Source organism: Martes martes (genome assembly GCF_963455335.1).
Source record: "Martes martes genome assembly, chromosome: 4".
Classification (NCBI taxonomy): Eukaryota; Metazoa; Chordata; class Mammalia; order Carnivora; family Mustelidae; genus Martes; species Martes martes.
In genome coordinates, this window is record NC_137891.1 from 180,448,914 (window position 1) to 180,466,933 (window position 18,020).

The 18,020-nt window shown below is 53.8% G+C and overlaps 1 protein-coding gene across 2 annotated transcripts; it reads left to right on the plus strand.

Moving 5' to 3' along the window:
• The first annotated feature begins 508 nt into the window (after window positions 1-508).
• Window positions 509-17,796, plus strand: CASP9 (caspase 9). Of its 2 annotated transcripts, XM_080801357.1 has the most exons (9): window positions 509-806; window positions 2,628-3,021; window positions 5,551-5,585; window positions 6,461-6,637; window positions 7,080-7,169; window positions 8,363-8,510; window positions 13,784-13,963; window positions 14,602-14,711; window positions 16,503-17,796. In XM_080801357.1, exons 1-9 carry the CDS (start codon window positions 675-677, stop codon window positions 16,590-16,592), a joined length of 1,356 nt encoding a protein of 451 aa, XP_080657483.1. In that variant the 5' UTR covers window positions 509-674; the 3' UTR covers window positions 16,593-17,796. The 2 variants fall into 2 exon arrangements, with proteins under 2 accessions (XP_080657483.1, XP_080657484.1); XM_080801358.1 differs by lacking the exons at window positions 14,602-14,711; window positions 16,503-17,796 and adding an exon at window positions 14,362-14,457 and having other exon boundaries at window positions 599-806.
• Window positions 17,797-18,020: the final 224 nt, after the last annotated feature.

Sequence of the window (18,020 nt, forward strand, 5' to 3'; positions counted from 1 at the left end):
ATTTTTGAAATGTAGAAGTGAGCTGTACAAACTGCGAGTTCAGAGAGTAGATTTCTGCCAGTTTTGGGTGTTTTTTCTTTTCTTTTCTTTTTTTTTTTTCTTTGTAGGCGGTACTAGGGTGGGAGGGAGGGCAGAGGGGGAATTTAAGACCTTGGCTGGATGAGACAGGCGAGTTTGGAACAGTAAACGACGACATCTGGGCACGGGACTGGGGCAGGAGAATTACAGTTTTATCACAGGTGGGGAGGGGGCTAGAGGACACCGTACCCGTGAGGGGCTTGAATGGGGCGGGACAGACCATGGCTCCAGGTATGGGTGTCCCGCTTACCAGCAGTGTGACCGCCTCCCGAGTTTTTGTAAAAGCGGAGTGGTGGTGCCTTCTGGCTGGCGGTGGGCCGCGCGGACTAGGGGTGCGCACTGGGGGCGGGGCAGAGACGCAGGGTACGCCCTCGGGGCGGGGCGGCAGCACGGGGGTGTGTCCTGGGGGCGGGGCTCGGAGGCTGGGCCGCCGGGGCGGGGCCTTGGGGCGGGACCCAGGGGGCCCAAGTGGTGATGCGGGGGCAGGGCTCAACCCGGGGGCCTGTCCCGAGGCGGCTCCTGGGTGGCGGGCGGAGCGCGGCGGCCGAGGCCCGGAAGCTGACCGAGGCGGCCCGGGTTCCCGCCGTCTGGCTGCTATGGACGAGGCGGACCGGCAGATCCTGCGGCGGTGCCGGGTGCAGCTGGTCAACGAGCTGCAGGTGGCCCCGCTCTGGGACGTTCTGCTGACCCGCCAGCTCTTCACGCCCGCCATGATCGAGGACATTCAGGTGCGCCCAGTTTCCCGCTCCGCGCGCAGACTTCACGTCCCAGCTGGGGTCAGGGGGGCCGCGCGGAGAGGGTTGCTGAAGCCCCAGGATGACTTTAAGGCCGAGCTCCCGCTCTTTCCTTCCGATCTGTGCCCCCAGTACCCATCCTCTTTGGGGAATCATCCTGTGGGACCCCCCCTTTTACCTCGCGGCGTTGAGCCCACTGGTTCGTCCAGCGGAACCGTGCCATCCCAAACGCCTTTTCCAGGGTTGGAGAGAGTGATTCCCCGCCCCGCCCCGCCAGCAGGCCCCGTTGGCTGCAGCAGCACTGTGTTTCTGCCCGGGAAGGAGGCCTGTGTTGTTCCTTTTAGCGTGGAGGGTTTGGGTCACACTGCCTGGGTCCCTGGCTAAGTCACTGATCGTCTTTGAACGTTAGTTTCCTGGACTCTGAACTGGGTTACAACGGTAGTAGCGTGCGAACCAAATGAGCTAATGGATGTGGAACTCTAAGGTCAGGTGCAGAGTCAGGGCCTAGTTGTCTGTGCCCTGCCCACTTTGGCCAGCCTCTCCTGTGCTAAGTTTATGTTTCCTAAGGGGTTTTGGAGGTGAGGGGCCTGATGCAGGGAATGGAGAAAAGAAACATGCGAGGTTCTCTTTAAAAGCAGGGGGGATCCAGGAGGTGTGAGTGGCTTTCCAGAGGCCCCTTCCCTGGGGGCTCTTACAGACCGAGTGTCCATTTCAAACTCCATCATCCAGGAACTTGGCCTGACCTAGTGAGGAAGTCTTTAATAGGATAAGGGTCATATGAAAAATTATCAGTGAATAATAATAAATTAAATGAAGTCTCATGGGCATCTGCTCTGTGGCCTGTACTAAAGAGTGGAAATGGTTTAAGGCCATCTCTGTGCCTTCAGATACAAATTCAAATGCCCACAGAGGCCCAATGGGTGGGCATTGCGGTGGGCAACCCCCCAGCTCCAGCTCAGTATGGTCATTCCAGAATGCTGGCCCTGTGTTGCCAGGTTTTTAAAGAGAAGCTGAAAATCCTGATTTTGATGTTAAATTCCCTGATTTTAAATGTTAGCGACAAATTCAGATTTTTATTTATTTAGGTTTTTTTTTTTAAAGGATTTTATTTATTTATTTGACAGAGAGAGAAATCACAAGTAGGCAGAGAGGCAGGCAGAGAGAGAGGAAAGCAGACTCCCTGCTGAGCAGAGAGCCTGATGCAAGCCTCAATCCCAGGACCCTGAGATCATGATCTGAGCTGAAGGCAGAGGCTCAACCCACTGAGCCACCAGTGGCTCCTCACAGCTTTCTTGGTGTGCACACACAAAGGCCTCACCCCACACCACTGTCTCCCATTCCAGCTTACATTTCTCATTTCTCTGAATTCACTCTTCACTTCCTAATGCTCTCTGGGGTCTCAGCAAAGCTTTACATCCCCTGCTGGAGGCCTCCCTTGCTTCCCAAGTCTGCGTTGGATTCCCCTGGCCCCTCCTAGGCTCATGTGCTTTCCCATCTGACACTTCTCTCTTTGGTGTGTCACTGTTGATTCGTGTGTTTGCAACCCCCGCTAGATGTCTGCTTCTTGAGGACTGATAATGTCCACGGCTGTATTTTCAGCACGTAGCACAGTGTTGGGCTCATCAGAGATGCCTCCAAAATACTGAATGAATACATAAGCTAAGGCTGACGGGTTACAGTCAGTGTAACTGTAGGCTCAAGTTTTGCCCACGTGCCCAATTACTTAGACTTATGCTAGATGGGAAATGGGAGGGACAAAGTGAGAGTCACAGGACATTGTGTGGATAATAGTGCCATGTCTTTCTTTCCAAACAGCATGCAGGCTCGGGGTCTCGGAGCGATCAGGCCAGGCAGCTCGTCATAGATCTAGAGACCCGAGGGAGTCAGGCCCTTCCTTTGTTCATCTCCTGCTTAGAGGACACAGACCAGAACAAACTGGCTTCAGTCCTGAGAACACGTCGGCAAGCAGAAAAGCAGAATCCAGAGGCTGTCAGACCCCGGAACCCCATGCCTGTGGTGGTTGGAGCAATGGGCCTCACACCAGAGGATCTCAGAGGGAAGCAAGGTCCGTCAAAGCCAACTCCGGGAAAACTCACTCCAGTGGTGCTGGGGCCGGAGCAGTTCTGGCCAGCCAAGCTTAGGCCAGAGGTTCTCAGACCAGAGATGCCCAGGCCAGTGGACAGTGGTTCTGGACAATTCAGTGATGTCTGTGAGTACCAAGAGAGTGGTTGGTGGGTAGTTGGACCTATGAGGTTAGTGACCTTGGATATCCAGATCTCTCCCCAGGTGTGGGAAGTTCTTATTTTTCTAAATAAGCCATTATTTTTCTAAATAAGCTTGCTGCCCCTTTCTCCCTCTCTTTCTTCTTCCAAGACCCCAATAACGCATAGACTTTCCTTTTCAAGATAACCCATAGTTCATGTAGGCTTTCTTCATCTTCTTTGTTCTTTTCTCTTTGTTCTCTGCCGATAATTTCAAAAGACTCGTCTTCTGCTTCACAGATTCGTTCTTCTGCAGGATCGAGTCTGATATTGATGCTCTCTGTTACATTTTTGATTTGATTCATGACATCCTTCAGCTCCAGAATTTGTTTGGTTCTTTTTTTATGATTTCTATCTCTTTTGTTCATGTGTTATTTTCCTGATGATGTTGAATTGTCTCTGTGTATACTCTTGTAGCTTACTGAGCTTCCTTGAGACCGTGATTTTGAATTCTTTGTCAGGCACATTGCAGGTTTCTATTCTCAGGGGTCAGTTTCTGGAAAATTATTGTGCTCCTTTGGTGGTGTCCTATTTCCTTGATTTCTCATGTTTCTTGAAGTCATGTGTTGGCTTTGCATTTGAAAGAGTCCTTGCTGACTGGGTTCTTCAGTGCATCCAATCTTGGATTATTCTGTACCAGCGGTGTTTTGGAACATCTCTGCTTGGTTCCTGGACTTCCACAAAGGCAGTCTCACTTGTGGATGGTGGTCAAAATTGGTGTTCATTGTCAGGGAAGTTAGTAGAACACTCTTATTTGTGCCATTTTGATGATGTCCCTCTCTCGCTTTGTGGATCAAATTTAGGGAATGAAAGAATTCTTCAGTTGTGGATACTAGTTATATTGTCGGGGTGCCGCAGTATTTTGGAAATGAGTGATAGATCCAGATTTAAGGCTGTGAACTATAGGATTCTTCAGGCAGGTAAAACCACTTCCAGTTAAAAAAATGGACGTGAATGCTTTTCTGGCGTGGCTTTAACACTCTTGAGAGAATAGTTCCCAGCGAGGGGTCCCAGCCCTCTGTCAGCAATGAATGGCACAACTGTGGGATCACGAGAATAGGCTCCAGTACCGCTCACCTTGCACGGCAACTCAGAGACAGCCACCAAGTTCTCTTTGTTTAAGAAGAAGAAAAATCCTACTACTCTACAGGCTGATGGTCAGTGGACTTCTTGCTAATCGAAATGAAAACTCATTTGACACTGAAGGAAAAATGATCACCTTTACTCATATATTCATTCTGCAAATACTTGCTGAGGACTTTCTGGGTGCTGGGCTCCACGGGTTCTACAGAAGGAAGTATTTGTTCTCCTCGAGCTTCCCTTATGCTTTTCTGTTTTAGAATTTCATGTGAATGGAATCACGTCACGTATACTCTTCTGGCTCCTTTCCTTGGCATAACAACACAGCGTTGTACGTGTCTGTACCTTGTTCTTTTTCAGCTGTGGAGCATTCCCACGTATGGCTTTTTTCCTAAATTGTTTAATCCATCAACTTGTTGAGGAACATTTGGATTGTTTCTAGTTCTGGGCATTAAGACTATAAGGCTTTAGGGGTGCCTGGGTGGCTCAGTTGGTTAAACATCTGCCTTCGGCTCAGGTCATCATCCCAGAGTCCTGGGATCGAATCTTGCGTTGGGTTCCCTGCTCAGCAGGTAGCCTGCTTCCCCCTCTCCCTCTGTCTGCCGCTCTGCCTACTTGTGATCTCTCTTTCTCTTTCTCTCTGTTAAATAAATAAAATCTTTAAAAAAAAAAAAAAAGAGTAATGCTTCTGTGAGGTTGCCTGGGTGGCTCAGTTGGTTAAGCATCTTACTTCAGCTTAGGTCATGATCTTGCGGTTCTGGGATCGAGCCCTGTGTTGGGCTCTGCACTTGGCGAGGAGTCTCCTCCTCCCTTTCCCTCTCCCACTGTTTCTCCTCCCTGCCGTGCGCGCATGCCCTCTCTCTGTCTCTCCAATAAATAAACAATCTTTTTTTTTTTAAGATTTTATTTATTTATTTGACAGACAAGTAGGCAGAGAGGCAGGCAGAGAGAGAGAGAGGGGGAAGCAGGCTCCTTGCTGAGCAGAGAGGCCGATGTGGGGCTCGATCCCAGGACCCTGAGATCATGACCTAAGCCGAAGGCAGAGGCTTAACCCACTGAGCCACCCAGGTGCCCCAATAAATAGAATCTTTAAGGAAAAAGAATGCAGCTTTCGTGATCATCCACAGCCCAGTTGTTTTCTGCTCACGCCCTCATTTCTCTTGTGTCTGTACTTGGGAATGGAATTGCTGGTCAGAGGGTAGGTGTGTTCAACCTCCCTGGAGACTTCTGAGCCGTTCTGCAAGGTGGCCGTGCCCCTGGTCTCCCACTAGCACTGCCTGATGTTCCCCAAATTCTTGCTCTTCTGTATTCAAAGACCCTTGCCCTGCCCCTGTTGGGCCAGCCATTCATGTCCTCTCTCTCTCTCTCTCTCTCTCTCTCTCACTCTCTCACTCCAGGCGCTCAGGAGATTTCTAAGCAAAATGCTGATTTGGTGAGTCTTCCTGTGACCTGGGGCCAGCTGCCTTGGCTTTGGGCTCTTCTGTTCTGCACATCCCAGATCCTTCCCTCTGCAGCTGTGTCGGGAGCCCAGGGAACCGAGCCCAGCTGGCGGGAGGGTCCCAGGCCCTCTACAGCTCCCTGGCGCTGGCACAGCTCTTCCCGGAGCCGACTGTCCAAGCCTCCCTGCTCTTCCCTTGTCTGTGAAGTCGGGGGCTCAGACCTCACGTGAGGCGGCTGTCAGAATCGGCTGTGGGACCGAGTCACTCTCACTCACAGCGCTTGTTGTGTGAGTCCTGCGTGCCGGTCCTGGGAGTGGATCCCTTGTGTTTCTAGTCCTTGTGCTAGACCGTCAGCCTAGCAGAGGCCACGTACACAAAGAAATAACCTCGGTCTAAATGGTGTTAAGCACTGTGACAAAAAGGACGGGCTGCTGTGAGGGAGGATTCCTGGGGACCGGGGGAGCCTGGCTGGGAAGTGGTGTCCGTCCTAAGGGCGGGCCGGGCCACGGGTCTGTCTGCTGCAGGGGCCACCCACACGGTTCTCGGGGGCTCCCCTGGATGGACCATCTGTCCGGTCCTTTTAGGGCGAATGCCTCTGGGTGTTGGATTTCTAAGCTGAGTGCTGCTGTGGGAACTGGTCTTCTCTCCCAGGTCAGCTCTCTGTGTGCCCTCCCGCACCCGCTCACGCCCGTCTGGGTTGCAGTCTGCGTGCTTTTGCCCCAGAATGCCCTGTCAGAGAGAGGGCAGACCCCTCTTCTATCCCCTCTCTCCAGACTGCCCGCTGCATGCATGAAAACCGGGGGCTCGCCTTCTCTCCTGAGCGGGGGCAGCGAGTGCCCTGCTGACACCGGTCCCTGTGCTTGGGCAGGCCTACGCCCTGAACGCAGACCCCTGCGGCCACTGCCTGATCATCAACAACGTGAACTTCTGCCTCGAGTCGAGGCTCATGGCCCGCACCGGCTCCAACATCGACTGTGAGAAGCTGCGTCAGCGCTTCCACTTGCTGCATTTCATGGTGGAGGTGAAGTGCGACCTGACGGCCAAGGTAGGGTCGCGGTCTGCGGGGAGAGGTGGGGGCGGGGTGGGGCAGGGTCCCGCGACCCACCAAATGAAGCCCAGCGACTCCCCGAGACGAGCCCTGAAGACTGGAGCACCAGCGGAGGCAGCGTGGCTCCGGGGGGTCCCGGGTCGGGTCGCAGACTCCGGGCGACCCGGTTGAAGACGGGTCCTCCCGTGCGTCTCCTGGACTTTGGCTTCCTCGTCCGGACAGCCGGAAGGGGACTCACCTCCTTGGGTCACTGTGAGGAGTGAATGAGCCGTGCCCAAGGCCAGCACCTTGTCGCCAGGAACGGTGGCTCTTGTGACTGTCAGGGCGGTCCTTATGGCAGTGTTGGCCGCGGGAGCAGGGGAAGTGCTCTGCCCAGGTGGGCCCAGCGTGGGGACCCGATCTGTCCGTGCTCTGGCTTATCGGCCACCTTCTCTCGTAGCAAATGGTCCAGGCCTTGTTGGAGCTGGCGCGGCGGGACCACAGCGCCCTGGACTGCTGCGTGGTGGTCGTCCTCTCCCACGGCTGTCAGGTAGAGGTGCTGGCTCCTTGGGCAGCGGCCCCGCGGTGCTGAGCTGAGAGGCCATGACGGAGCCCCGGTCCTTCCTGGGTCCTGGCTTTGTGGGAAGAGCCATGGGGCCCTGGCTTTCCCCTGTTGGCTTCCTGGGAGCCATCTGGCCCTCTGAGGAGTTGTCATCTCCTCTGGGAGGGCACCATGTTCCTGGGAGAAGCCATCTGGGAGAGAGAGGGATGGAGGTTCTGCTCACCAGAGCTCCCACCCTGGATTTCGTTCAGAGCCGGGCATAGCACACGGGAGCTCCCAGCTCCTCCCTCCGTCCTGCTCGCCATGGTCCCAGGCCCTTTGCCGCTGGCTGGGTGTCAGGATGCTGGGATCCACTCTGGCCTTGGCCATTAATGTGCTGGGTCCTTGTGGCCCAGCCCCTCCCCCTGCCTGGGCCTCAGGTCCTTTAGTCATCTTTTCGTGTGAGGGTTGGACAGATCAGAAAGGAGGCCTGTAGTCCCGCAGGGGTTGCATAGTGTTTTCAAAACTGGGAGCTTTGTCATAGAAATCAGGGTTTTCTAGCTTCTCTTGGAAAAAGCACAGTGGTCTGGCCTCCTAGGCCACATCCTCACAGAGCGAAACTCCGGCCTGTAGCTGGGCAGGGGCTGCCCCCTTTTCATTCATGGTGTGACCCCTAGACCAGCAGCACGGTCTTCACCAGGAACTCACGAGAAATCAGACTCTCAGGCCTTGCCCCAGACCTCTTCATGGAGAGCTTGCACTTTGAAGGGCCCCATATGCAGAAAGTCTGAGAAGAACAGAACAGTGGTTCTCAATGCTTAGCTGCATCAGAGGCTCCTGGAAGACCGTATTGCTGGTCCCTAACACCAACATTTTGAGTTTGGTCTGGGGGAGCCCAGGACTCAGGAGACCTTACGGGTTCCCAGGTGATGCTGATGCCACTGGTCCAGGGACCACAGTTTGAGAACTACCAATCTAGAAGAAACTGGCTGCACTCTCCAGTTAGGCTGTTTTAGGCACGTGAGTCTGAGACCTCCAGAATGTAGATTGGCTAGACCCATCCAGAACCAACCTCAGTCTGAGTCAGGCTTGTGCCCCTGGCTGGGACCTTCTAAACGCTTGGCCCCACAAAGCCACTGGAGAGTGTGTTGGATTCCTACACCAACTTCTTGGTTTTGTAACCAGGATTCTTGGTCTCCTAGGCCAGCCACCGCCAGTTCCCAGGGGCTGTTTATGGCTCGGATGGATGTCCTGTGGCCATTGAGAGAATTGTGAACATCTTCAATGGAGCCGGCTGCCCAAGCTTGGGAGGGAAGCCCAAGCTCTTCTTCATCCAGGCCTGCGGTGGGGGTAAGCAGGTCCTCAGTCTCCCCGCCAGTGACTCCACTGGGAGGAGCCGCCCCGCCTCCTCTCTCCAGCCCCTCCCGATGCCCAAGGGGTCTGTCCCGGCGGTCAGAGGGTCCCAGACATGGCCCCTTTGCCCGAACGGCTGCACCTGCCTTTGTCTCGAGTAGGCCTCAGCTTTGTCCGGCCTGTGGAGGTTAGAGCCTCTGGGGCTCCTTCAGCTCCGGCAGCTTCAACTCCAGAGACTTGGCAATGACAAAGCAGGGGAGAGAAAAAAAAACCCTCATTTTCCTTATCATTCCTTCAACCTGCCTCAACTAGACCTTCTTTCTATTGTCCCAGAGAAACGGAGGCCAGAGCCAAATTATTAGAATTCCCAAGGGCCCACGTATTGGAGATTTCAGTAATATTATGTGTGTATGTATACATAAATGTATATATATGCATACATATACGTAAACATATGTGCATATGTGTGTGTGTGTGTGTGTGTGTGTGTGTGTATTTTTTTTAAGAAAGACAGCATAGGAGGGGGTGGGGAGGGCCAGAGGGAGAGGGAGAGAGACTCCCAAGTAGGCTCCACGCTCAGTGCAGGGTGTATTTCCAGGACCCCGAGATCATAACCTGTAGCATATATATTTTTAAAAGTTATTGATTTATTTTAGAGAGAACACGCATGGGGGTGGTGGGGAGGGACAGAGAGAGCGGGAGACACTCAGACTCTCCGCTGAGTGGGGAACCGGATGTGGGGCTCGATCCCAGGGCCCTGAGATCACAACCTGAGCCGAAACCAAGAGTTGGATGCTTGCCTATCTCGCTGAGCCCCCCGGGCGCCCCAGCAGTATATTCTTCTGAATGTGTTCATTTGTCCCATATTGTTCCACGTTGGTGGGGTCAGGTGAAGGGGCGTGGGTTGTCTAGGAGAGCAGGCTCTGGTCACATGACATCTGATAAGTGTTTATTGAGTAAAAATTACTGTGAGCTGTGATACCTGGCTGTGCGTTAGGTGCTGGGGATACAGGATCGACAGGGTCTCTGCCCCCTGGAATTTATAATTTGACTGGAATTGCATCAGGTCATGGTCGTGACCCATGCCCGTAACTGGACCATGAGTGACTGGGAACGCCAGGTTCAGTCCTGATGGTTCCTTGCTTCCCGCACAAACATGGGCTGGTTCATCTCTAGGAGCCTTGGCAAGTGGGGATAAGAACAGAACCTCCTAGCGTCGCTATGAAATATCTCGCATATTACAGCACTTAACACGGTGCCTGGTTCGTTCTTGTAGCTGCAGACTTGGACTCTCCCCATCCCCCTGGCCCCAGAGGACCCCGTGTCGCCTGGGAGCCCCCTGTCCCCCGTCCCCAGCACAGTTACCTCAGAGTTATGGTAAGAGGAAGGTGGAAAGGCTGCTGCTCTTGGGGCTGTAGAAATCCGCTCCCACTCACCGTTTTTATTACGATCCCAAAGGCAGTCAGCTGACGTTCTTGCTCTGAAGCAAATGGTTCTTCTTTCTTGTGCAAAGAGAGGGAAAGGTGAGGTGGGCAAGGGAACCATGGACAAGGCTGCGCTGGGACACAGCTTGCTGGGAAGGTCACAGGTAGCTGGTCTCTCGGCTCGTTGCCTCCTCATTGTCCCCTCTCAGCTGCAGGGTCACTCTCCGGACTCCTTAGCCAGCCCACGAGGTCTGCAGCCTCTGTTCTGCACTTACAGCACTTTGGCCTTGTACACTGAGATGGCCTCGCCCCCCGGTCAGCTCTTGCGGGGGCAGGACCAGGGCCGTCTGCCCCTCAGCCGGGTCCCTCCAGCCTAGCACAAAGCCCACAGCGGGGTTACATTTTCTGTGGATTCTGACTATTTGATTTTGAAATAGCAAAATTTTGAGCAAAATTTTAAATAATATAGATTCCCTCCACTACAAACAAAACCCCAACAACAAAGAAAACCCAACTCCGTGGGAACAGCAAGGTTTCTGAGCTGGAACGCGGGATTACAAATGTGTGCCTTTGGAACTGCGGTCCCCGATCCGTGTGTGTAACGCGGTGGCCACATGGGGGCGGTAGGGAGACCGAGAACAGCAATGCTGACCTGCCCACAATCTGGGTCCACTGCCCTCGGGGTGTCCCGTTGTTTACAGGCATTTGAACATCTGCCCCGGATTTTGGTGAATTTTGGGTTGCTTTTGCAAAATTCACTTTTGCTACAATTTCGAAGAGTTTTTAAAATCCTTTGACACGTTCCGCGCCCATTCCGTCAGAGGTGGCTCATGCCCCAAGGCAGAGACACGTGCCTCGAAGCTGGTGGCACTGGTGTGGCCTGTCGTGAGGGGGTAGCGTGATACCGTGTGACCCGGCCCCATGCACTTGGCCGGAGCCGAGCTGCGTCTGCGAGGCTGAGCTGTTCATTTTGGGGCCGCCCCTCTTCAGACTTCCGGGGCTCATGCTGAGAAGGCAGAAGGAAGCAGTGTGCTGCGGGCTGTGGATTTTCTGTGCAGAGGGTTCAGCTCCTCTTCCTGCTGTGTTTATTCCTTTTTTTTTTTTTTTAGATTTTATTTATTTATTTATTTGACAGAGATCACAAGCAGGCAGAGAGGCAAGCAGAGAGAGGGGGGGAAGCAGGCTCCCTGCTGAGCAGAGAGCCCGATGCGGGGCTCAATCCCAGGACCCTGAGATCATGACCTGAGCCGAAGGCAGCGGCTTAACCCACTGAGCCAGCCGGGTACCCCTGTGTGTTTATTCTTAGGGGGAAGTGAGGGAAGTAAATCTGCCTTAACTCTGACTCTCCTCCTCTGTCTCTCTCTTGTATTCCCCCTTCAGATCCCACTGTGTCTTATCCGCTTTCCCCAGGCGGTCCCTCTGTCCCCCTCTGTCTCCTTAGGCCATTCCTACAGCCTCCCCCACCACAATGTCCCCGACCCCAGCCACCCCCATCTCAGGTCCCAGCTCCAGTTCCACTTCACGTCGTTCCCAGACACCCAGGGCACATTCCGGGATCTCGGCCAAGGAAACAACCAGAAGCAGGGACCTGAGGAGGCTAGGGAACAGCCCAGCTCTCACAGGTCTCAGAAGCCCTGGCTTTGCAGACTTGGGGGTCTCCATGGAAGAGGCAACATGTGCAGGGCGGAATCCTGGCCCCTGAAGGTCGGCTGTGAAAACAAAGACAAATTACCAGGTTTCTGAGTCAGATGTATGGGGCAAGAGGTCAGTAGATGTTGGGGCTATTACACGGGGTTGCCAGAACCATCTTTGTCCCATCTCTGCCCCCTGCAGATGGGACCCCAGCTTCCCTGGGTGAACTGGGACTTCCTTCCCTCTTTGCTGTTTCCCATCACAGATCCAGCCACACAAACCCACCTGCTGTCCTGCCCAGGGTCCGCCTGTCCCACTACTGCCCCCACCAGGACCGTTCCCTCTCCCATCAGAGCCTCAGTCACAGTCACCTGCCCCAGAAACCATTCCCTAAGGGACCCTCTGGGCCACTCTGCCCTCCGTCTGCTTTTGTAGCTGCTTTCTCTCTGGCATAGACCACTGTGCCCCGCAGGGATTCCCTGGAGCTCATCCCGGGAGACCTCCCTCCCGCGTATCACCGCCCTGATGGCTCTGCTCTGGATTCACGTGTGGCCGGAGTCCTGCCCTCACCCCTCTGGTTTCCAGGTCTGCCACAGCTATGGGGGGAGTGCAGATTTTGAAACCGATAAGGCAGAAAACGTGAGTGCAGCCATCATCCAGGATCTTGCGAGCCTGACACAGCGGTCGCGTTTCTGCCTCTTGCGCGTGGATGGTGGCCCGTGGGCATAGTCTGCTTCTTCCCATCCTGCATTAGCCCATGAACATTTCTTCACATCGCCATGGTCCTCATCACCACTAGTTCAGATGGCCCTGTAACGTGCCGTTTTAGTGATCTGCAGTCACTAATTCATTCCCCTAATGCCGGCCGTTGAAGGGATATCCAATATTTGGCTCCCGTGACCACAAATGTCTTTGCATAGAGGGTCTTGACATGACTTGGATTCTTTCCTGGGGAAAGTACAGGGTCAGAGAGTGGAAACAGTCCTACAGATCCCGTGACCTCTGGTTTGCTGCCTTTTCTGATTCACTGCGAGGATCTGAGATAGCCTCGCAAGCACAAGTATTATAGTAGAACAAAATAACGAGGGTCAAAGAGGAGACGCCAGGACCAGAGAAGTGTAAGACCCATTCTGCAGACACATGATGGGCAGGAGATGAGAGATGTCTGGAAGGAAATATGCCAATTGTTAACAGAGGCCGCCCCCCACCCCGCCCCTGAGAATAAGACCGAATAGTGCCACTTGTTTTTTAATGACATAAAGCCGATCATTTTAACCATTTCAGAGTATACAGTACAGTGAGTATACAGTGAGTTCTTGAGCACACATCACCCTGACCTAATTCTAGAACTTTCTCATTGCCCTGAGTAGAAGCTACATACCCATCAGCACTCAGCTGCCATGCCTGCCTCCTCTCAGTCCGTGGCAGCGACTTGCCTGCTTGCTTCACTGTGGATTTGCCCGTTCTGCGTCTTTCCCGTACACGGAACCAGCTACATGGTCTTTGGCATCTGGTTCTTGCGCTGGGCCAGTTTCCAGTGCCCGTCCGTGGTGCACTAGGGGCCAGCACTTTGTTCTTTTCCAAGCCAGAATGAAATTCCCCTGGATGTGTACAGCCCGTTCTGTTTGTGTATTCCGTCTGTCGTGGACACAGCTTGTCTCCACTGTTTGCCTGTTGTGAATAATGCCGTTGCTATGCAAGGTTTTGTTGGAACACCATTTTCAGTTCTCTTGGGTGTAACTCTTAGAACTTGTTTTTACAGCTTTTTTAAAAAAAAATCTGCTCCCTGTCCCCCATCCCTGCCTTTTACCTAATGAATGTGTACAACTTTTGTCATAGTAAAAAGTAAAGGTTCGGGGGCACCTGGGTGGCTTAGTTGGTTAAGCATCCGACTCGATTTCGGCTCAGGTCATGATCTGAGGGTTGTGAGATCGAGTCCTGCATCGGGCTCCACGCTCAGTGGGGAGTCTGCTTGAGATTCTCTCCATTTCCCTCTGCCCCTCCCCTGCTCCCCCCCCCGCCTCAAATTAAAAGAAAGGCAAAGCTTCTGTTTCTGTTTCTTGCTGAGGTTTGCTCAGCCCTGGAACCCTGGGTCCAGAGGGAATCGGGTGGTCTCAGGCTGGGCCAGGCCGGATGTCACCAGGAAGCGAGGAGCAGGAGCTTTGGTCTGTGTGTGTCAGTGATAAGTGGTGTGTCTGTCTTTGGTTCCTGCAGAGCAGAAAGACCATGGGTTTGAGGTGGCCTCCGCTTCCCCTGAAGACAGGACTCCAGGCAGTGACCCCGAGTCAGACGCTGTCCCGTTCCAGGAAGGCCCGGGCCCCTTTGACCAGCCGGACGCCGTGTCTAGTTTGCCCACACCCAGTGACATCTTTGTGTCCTACTCCACTTTCCCGGGTGAGTACATCAGGAGGGCTCCTCCTCCCAGCCGGCGGGTCCCCCGCTCTGCCCTAGAACCAGCTGTGCTGTGAAGGAAAGACTTGGGTGTGAGTCTGGGCTCTCCCTCCTGCCGAGGGACCCTAAGCAAGTTACTTGGCCTCCCTGAGCCTCCGCTCGAGGCAACGCAGGCGAGGCGCTGAGGAGGCAGAATTTAAGGGGGCACCTGCTCTTGGATTTGTAGGCCTCACTTGCCTCACCCTTGTCTTGGCCCTATCTCAGTCTTCTCATCTTTAAAATGGGAATAGCATTCGCACTTCAACAGGCATTCTGGGGATTCTTGAGGTGGGTAGTGCCTCCCTGTGAATGGTGACTGGCACGTAGCAGGTGTGAACGCCATCGTCTCCTTCCTTTCTTAGCCCTTGGGTGAGTCATGTGACTTCTCAGAACCTTGTTCTTCTTGCCGGGAAAGCAGGAATTACGACCGGAGTCCCAAGGCGGTGGTGAGGGTGAGGTGAGGTCCTGACCAGGACAGCGGGCAGAGATGTGGGCCGCTCCTGCGGGCCGTGTGAATGGGCCCAAGTCCAGAGGCCACTCCAGCCTGCACATGGGGGGGAGGTAGGGCTCCCCAGTAAAGCTCAGCCCGTCTGCTTCTGCAGGCTTTGTTTCCTGGAGGGATACCAAGAGCGGCTCCTGGTACGTGGAGATCTTGGATGGTGTTTTTGAGCAGTGGGCTCACGCTGAAGATTTGCAGACCCTCCTGCTCAGGGTGAGTGTGGCCTCCCTCTGGGGGAGGAGAGGGAAGGCTGCTGGGAGGGGCAGGCGGGAAGGTCCAGCAGGGCCCCGGGCCCACGCCAGAGGGTCCTCGTGCACCTTGGCTTGCCGGCAGAGTTGGTGCTTCTGCTTCTCTGAATTGTGAGGTGTTACTGTTATGGTGACATTGGCCGGTTCAGAGGGCTGCCTTCCTGGCTCCTCTGAGGTCCCAGGCTGACGCTGGGATCCGCCCTGGCAGGGCCAGTCCTCAGGGCAGGGCAGGATGGCGCAGTGGCCAGAGCATGGCGTTCCTGAAGGCAGGTCACGGGGCCGGCACCCTTCTCCCCACCGTGTGGTCTTTCAGGCTTGACCCTCAAGAATTTTTTTTTAAATTTTTTTTAAAGACTTTAGTTATTTATTTGACAGAGAGAGAGATCACAAGTAGGCAGAGAAGCACGCAGAGAGAGAGGGGGAAGCAGGCTCCCCGCTGAGCAGAGAGCCCGATGCGGGGCTCCATCCCAGGACCCTGAGACCATGACCTGAGCTGAAGGCAGACGCTTAATGCACTGAGCCACCCAGGCGCCCGACCCTCGAGAATTTTGATTTCCTCAGTATATGCCCTTCTCAGGGCAGGGGGGCCGGTCAGAGAGCAGGAAGCGTGGCCCGATGGGGCCCCAGCCTCTCTCCATGGAAGCCTGCTCAGAGCAGCTGCCTCCTCCACGGGACTCAGAGCTCATGTGGGCCTCTCCCACTTGCTCAGCTGTTTTGCGTCATGAGAAGGGTCTAGAAGGGCTGGGACCATGCCTTCCTCCTGGGGAGGCTCTGGCTCTGTGCTTTGCAGAGCAGAGCCAAGGACAAAGGAAAAGCAAGTGAAGGACTTGAGGGGGCACCGTGTGCCGTGGCTCAGAGGCAGTGGGGGGCCGTGCAGAGTCGGCCTGGGGGTCCATCGGGGCCAAGCAGTGCACTCGGCTCCTGGGCCTGATCCCTTCTCTCAACTCGTCCTTAAGTGAACCCCTCGATCTGATTGGAACTCTGAATTTCTGAAGTTTGAAATTTTGAATTTTGAGTTTTCTAAACTTACAATGGAGATACTTTTCTTTAAACACCCTCCCTCCCAACTTGAGGAGACTGCAGGTTTTTTAAGTAGTTCTTAAGCTTTTATGTATGGACGTATGTATTTATTGAAGTGTCGTTGACACACGTAGTGATGTTCTGTGAGCTTCAGGTGTACAACACAGGAGCTGGCCATTATGTATGTCACGCTGTGCTTACCACGATAAGTATAGTCGTCCTCTGTCACCGTACAAAGTTATTACAATATAATCGACATATTCTCTATGCCGTACTTTTCATGCCCGGCAGTTTCTACCTCTTAATCCCTTTCGCCTATTTTGCCCATCCCCCCACTGCCCGGCTCTGGAGCATCGTTCACAACAGCCAGGATACAGAAGCAGCCTAAGCGTCCATCCACAGATGCGTGGATAAAGAAGACGAGGTATAGATACACAACGGAATATTACTCAGCCGTAAAAAAGGATGAGCGCTCTCCGTTTGTGACAGCTCTCAGTTTGTGGAGCTAGAAGGTATTAGGCCCCCAACATGAAATAAGTTAGAGAAAGACAAACACAGTATGGTTTCACTCGTGTATAGAATCTAAAAGATAAAACCAACAGACAGAAACAGACTCCTAGACACAGAGTACAAGCCGGCACTGAGACAGGGCTGGGTCGGTGGCCATTCCCCACTCCCGACCGTCTTACTTCCATCAGGAGCGCTCACAGACCTCCGCATGCTCGTGTTTTCACAGGTCGCTAATGCTGTTTCGCAGAAAGGGTTTTACAAACAGATTCCCGGTTGTTTCAATTTCCTCCGGAAAAAACTCTTTTTTAAAATGTGATGAGGGCCAGGGCCCCTCCCCTGCTCACCTTGCTTTACCGTTCACCCCAAAACCTTCCTGCCCATGGAGGAAGTGGCCTGGGCCCACGGCAGCCGAGGCCCCGTCTGTCCTACAGCCACGGCTGTCATTCTTTGAAGGGGTTTGTGGCCTGTCGTGGGTCTAGTCTTTCCTCACGGTGGCCGACAGGCTCTTAGCAGCATCCACGTTGGAGACAAATGACGGGAGACGGAGGAAGAGGAGCGGAAGACGGCCAAGGACACCACACGGCTCTTCCCAGCGGCCCTTTCTCCAGCCAGTGGCTGGGGCCTGTCACTCCACTGTCGTCTCGAGAGGAAGGCTTCTCGGCCTCAGTACTATTGACATTTGGGGCCAGATAATCCTCTGTTGTGGGGCCATCCTGGGTGCTGGAGGGAGTTTAGTGGTGTCCCTGGTCTCTGCCCACAGACGTCTGTACGCCTCTCCCTGAGTCACGACAACCAAAAATGTCTTCAGACATTGCCAGGTGTCCCCCGGTGGGACCCCGCTTGAGAACCACTGATCTGTAGGAAATTTTGGCTACAAAAACCCAGCATCTCTCTTAGATCAGCAAGTTTGGGGCTACTGGAGTCTGGACAGCTGGAGTCTGCGAATCCTAAATGAAGTTCTAAGTTACCAATTTTTCTTATGTTCCAGTATTCTTAAAAAAATTTTTTAGGTGAATATGGACACCTTTTTTTTTTTAAATTTTATTTTTTTTGCCTATTCCCCCCTCATTTTGTTCCAACTGTTTGTTTTTCCTTAAAAGGAGTTTTTGCCTTTTTATTTCTATTTTTTCCTAAAGATTTATTTGAGTGAGAGAGAGATGGGAGGGGGAGAGGGAGGGAAAGTCCCCAACAGACTCTGCCCTAAGGGCGGAGCCCAACTCCAGGCTCGATCCTGTGACCCTGAGATCACGAGCTGAAACCAGGAGTCAAATGCCCAACTGACTGTGCCACCCAGGTGCCCCAGATTTTTGCTTTTTTAAAAACGTCTTCCAGGGCTCCTGGGTGGCTCAGTGGGTTAAGCCTCTGCCTTCAGCTCGGGTCATGATCCCGGGGTGCTGGTATTGAGCCCCACATCGGCTCTCTGCTCAGCAGGGAGCCTGCTTCCTCCCCCAACCCCCGCCTGCCTTTCTGCCTACTTGTGATCTCTCTCTCTCTGTCATATAATAAATAAATAAAATCTTAAAAAAAAGTCTCCCCATCTCTTACTTTATTTGAACCCCACCCCATCTCAGGAAAGTGACTGGGCTGGGAGCTGTGTCCTCGGGGCAGTGAGGTCCCGGGTCCGGGGGAACGCAGGTAAGGCCCCATCCCTGAGGTCTTGCCAGCTCTCCAGACCGTGGCCAGTTCGTAGCTCTCAGGGCATGGGTGTGAGGCTTGTTTGCTGAAACTCACCAGGATGGGATTC

Bases quoted from the DNA above. Each gene is read 5' to 3' on its own strand.
- CASP9 (XM_080801357.1), top strand. From the start codon at position 675: ATGGACGAGGCGGACCGGCAGATCCTGCGGCGGTGCCGGGTGCAGCTG. The intron at 7,170-8,362 runs GTAGAGGTGCTG...TTGGTCTCCTAG, and splicing joins TCCTCTCCCACGGCTGTCAG to GCCAGCCACCGCCAGTTCCC. The intron at 13,964-14,601 runs GTGAGTACATCA...CTGCTTCTGCAG, and splicing joins GTCCTACTCCACTTTCCCGG to GCTTTGTTTCCTGGAGGGAT.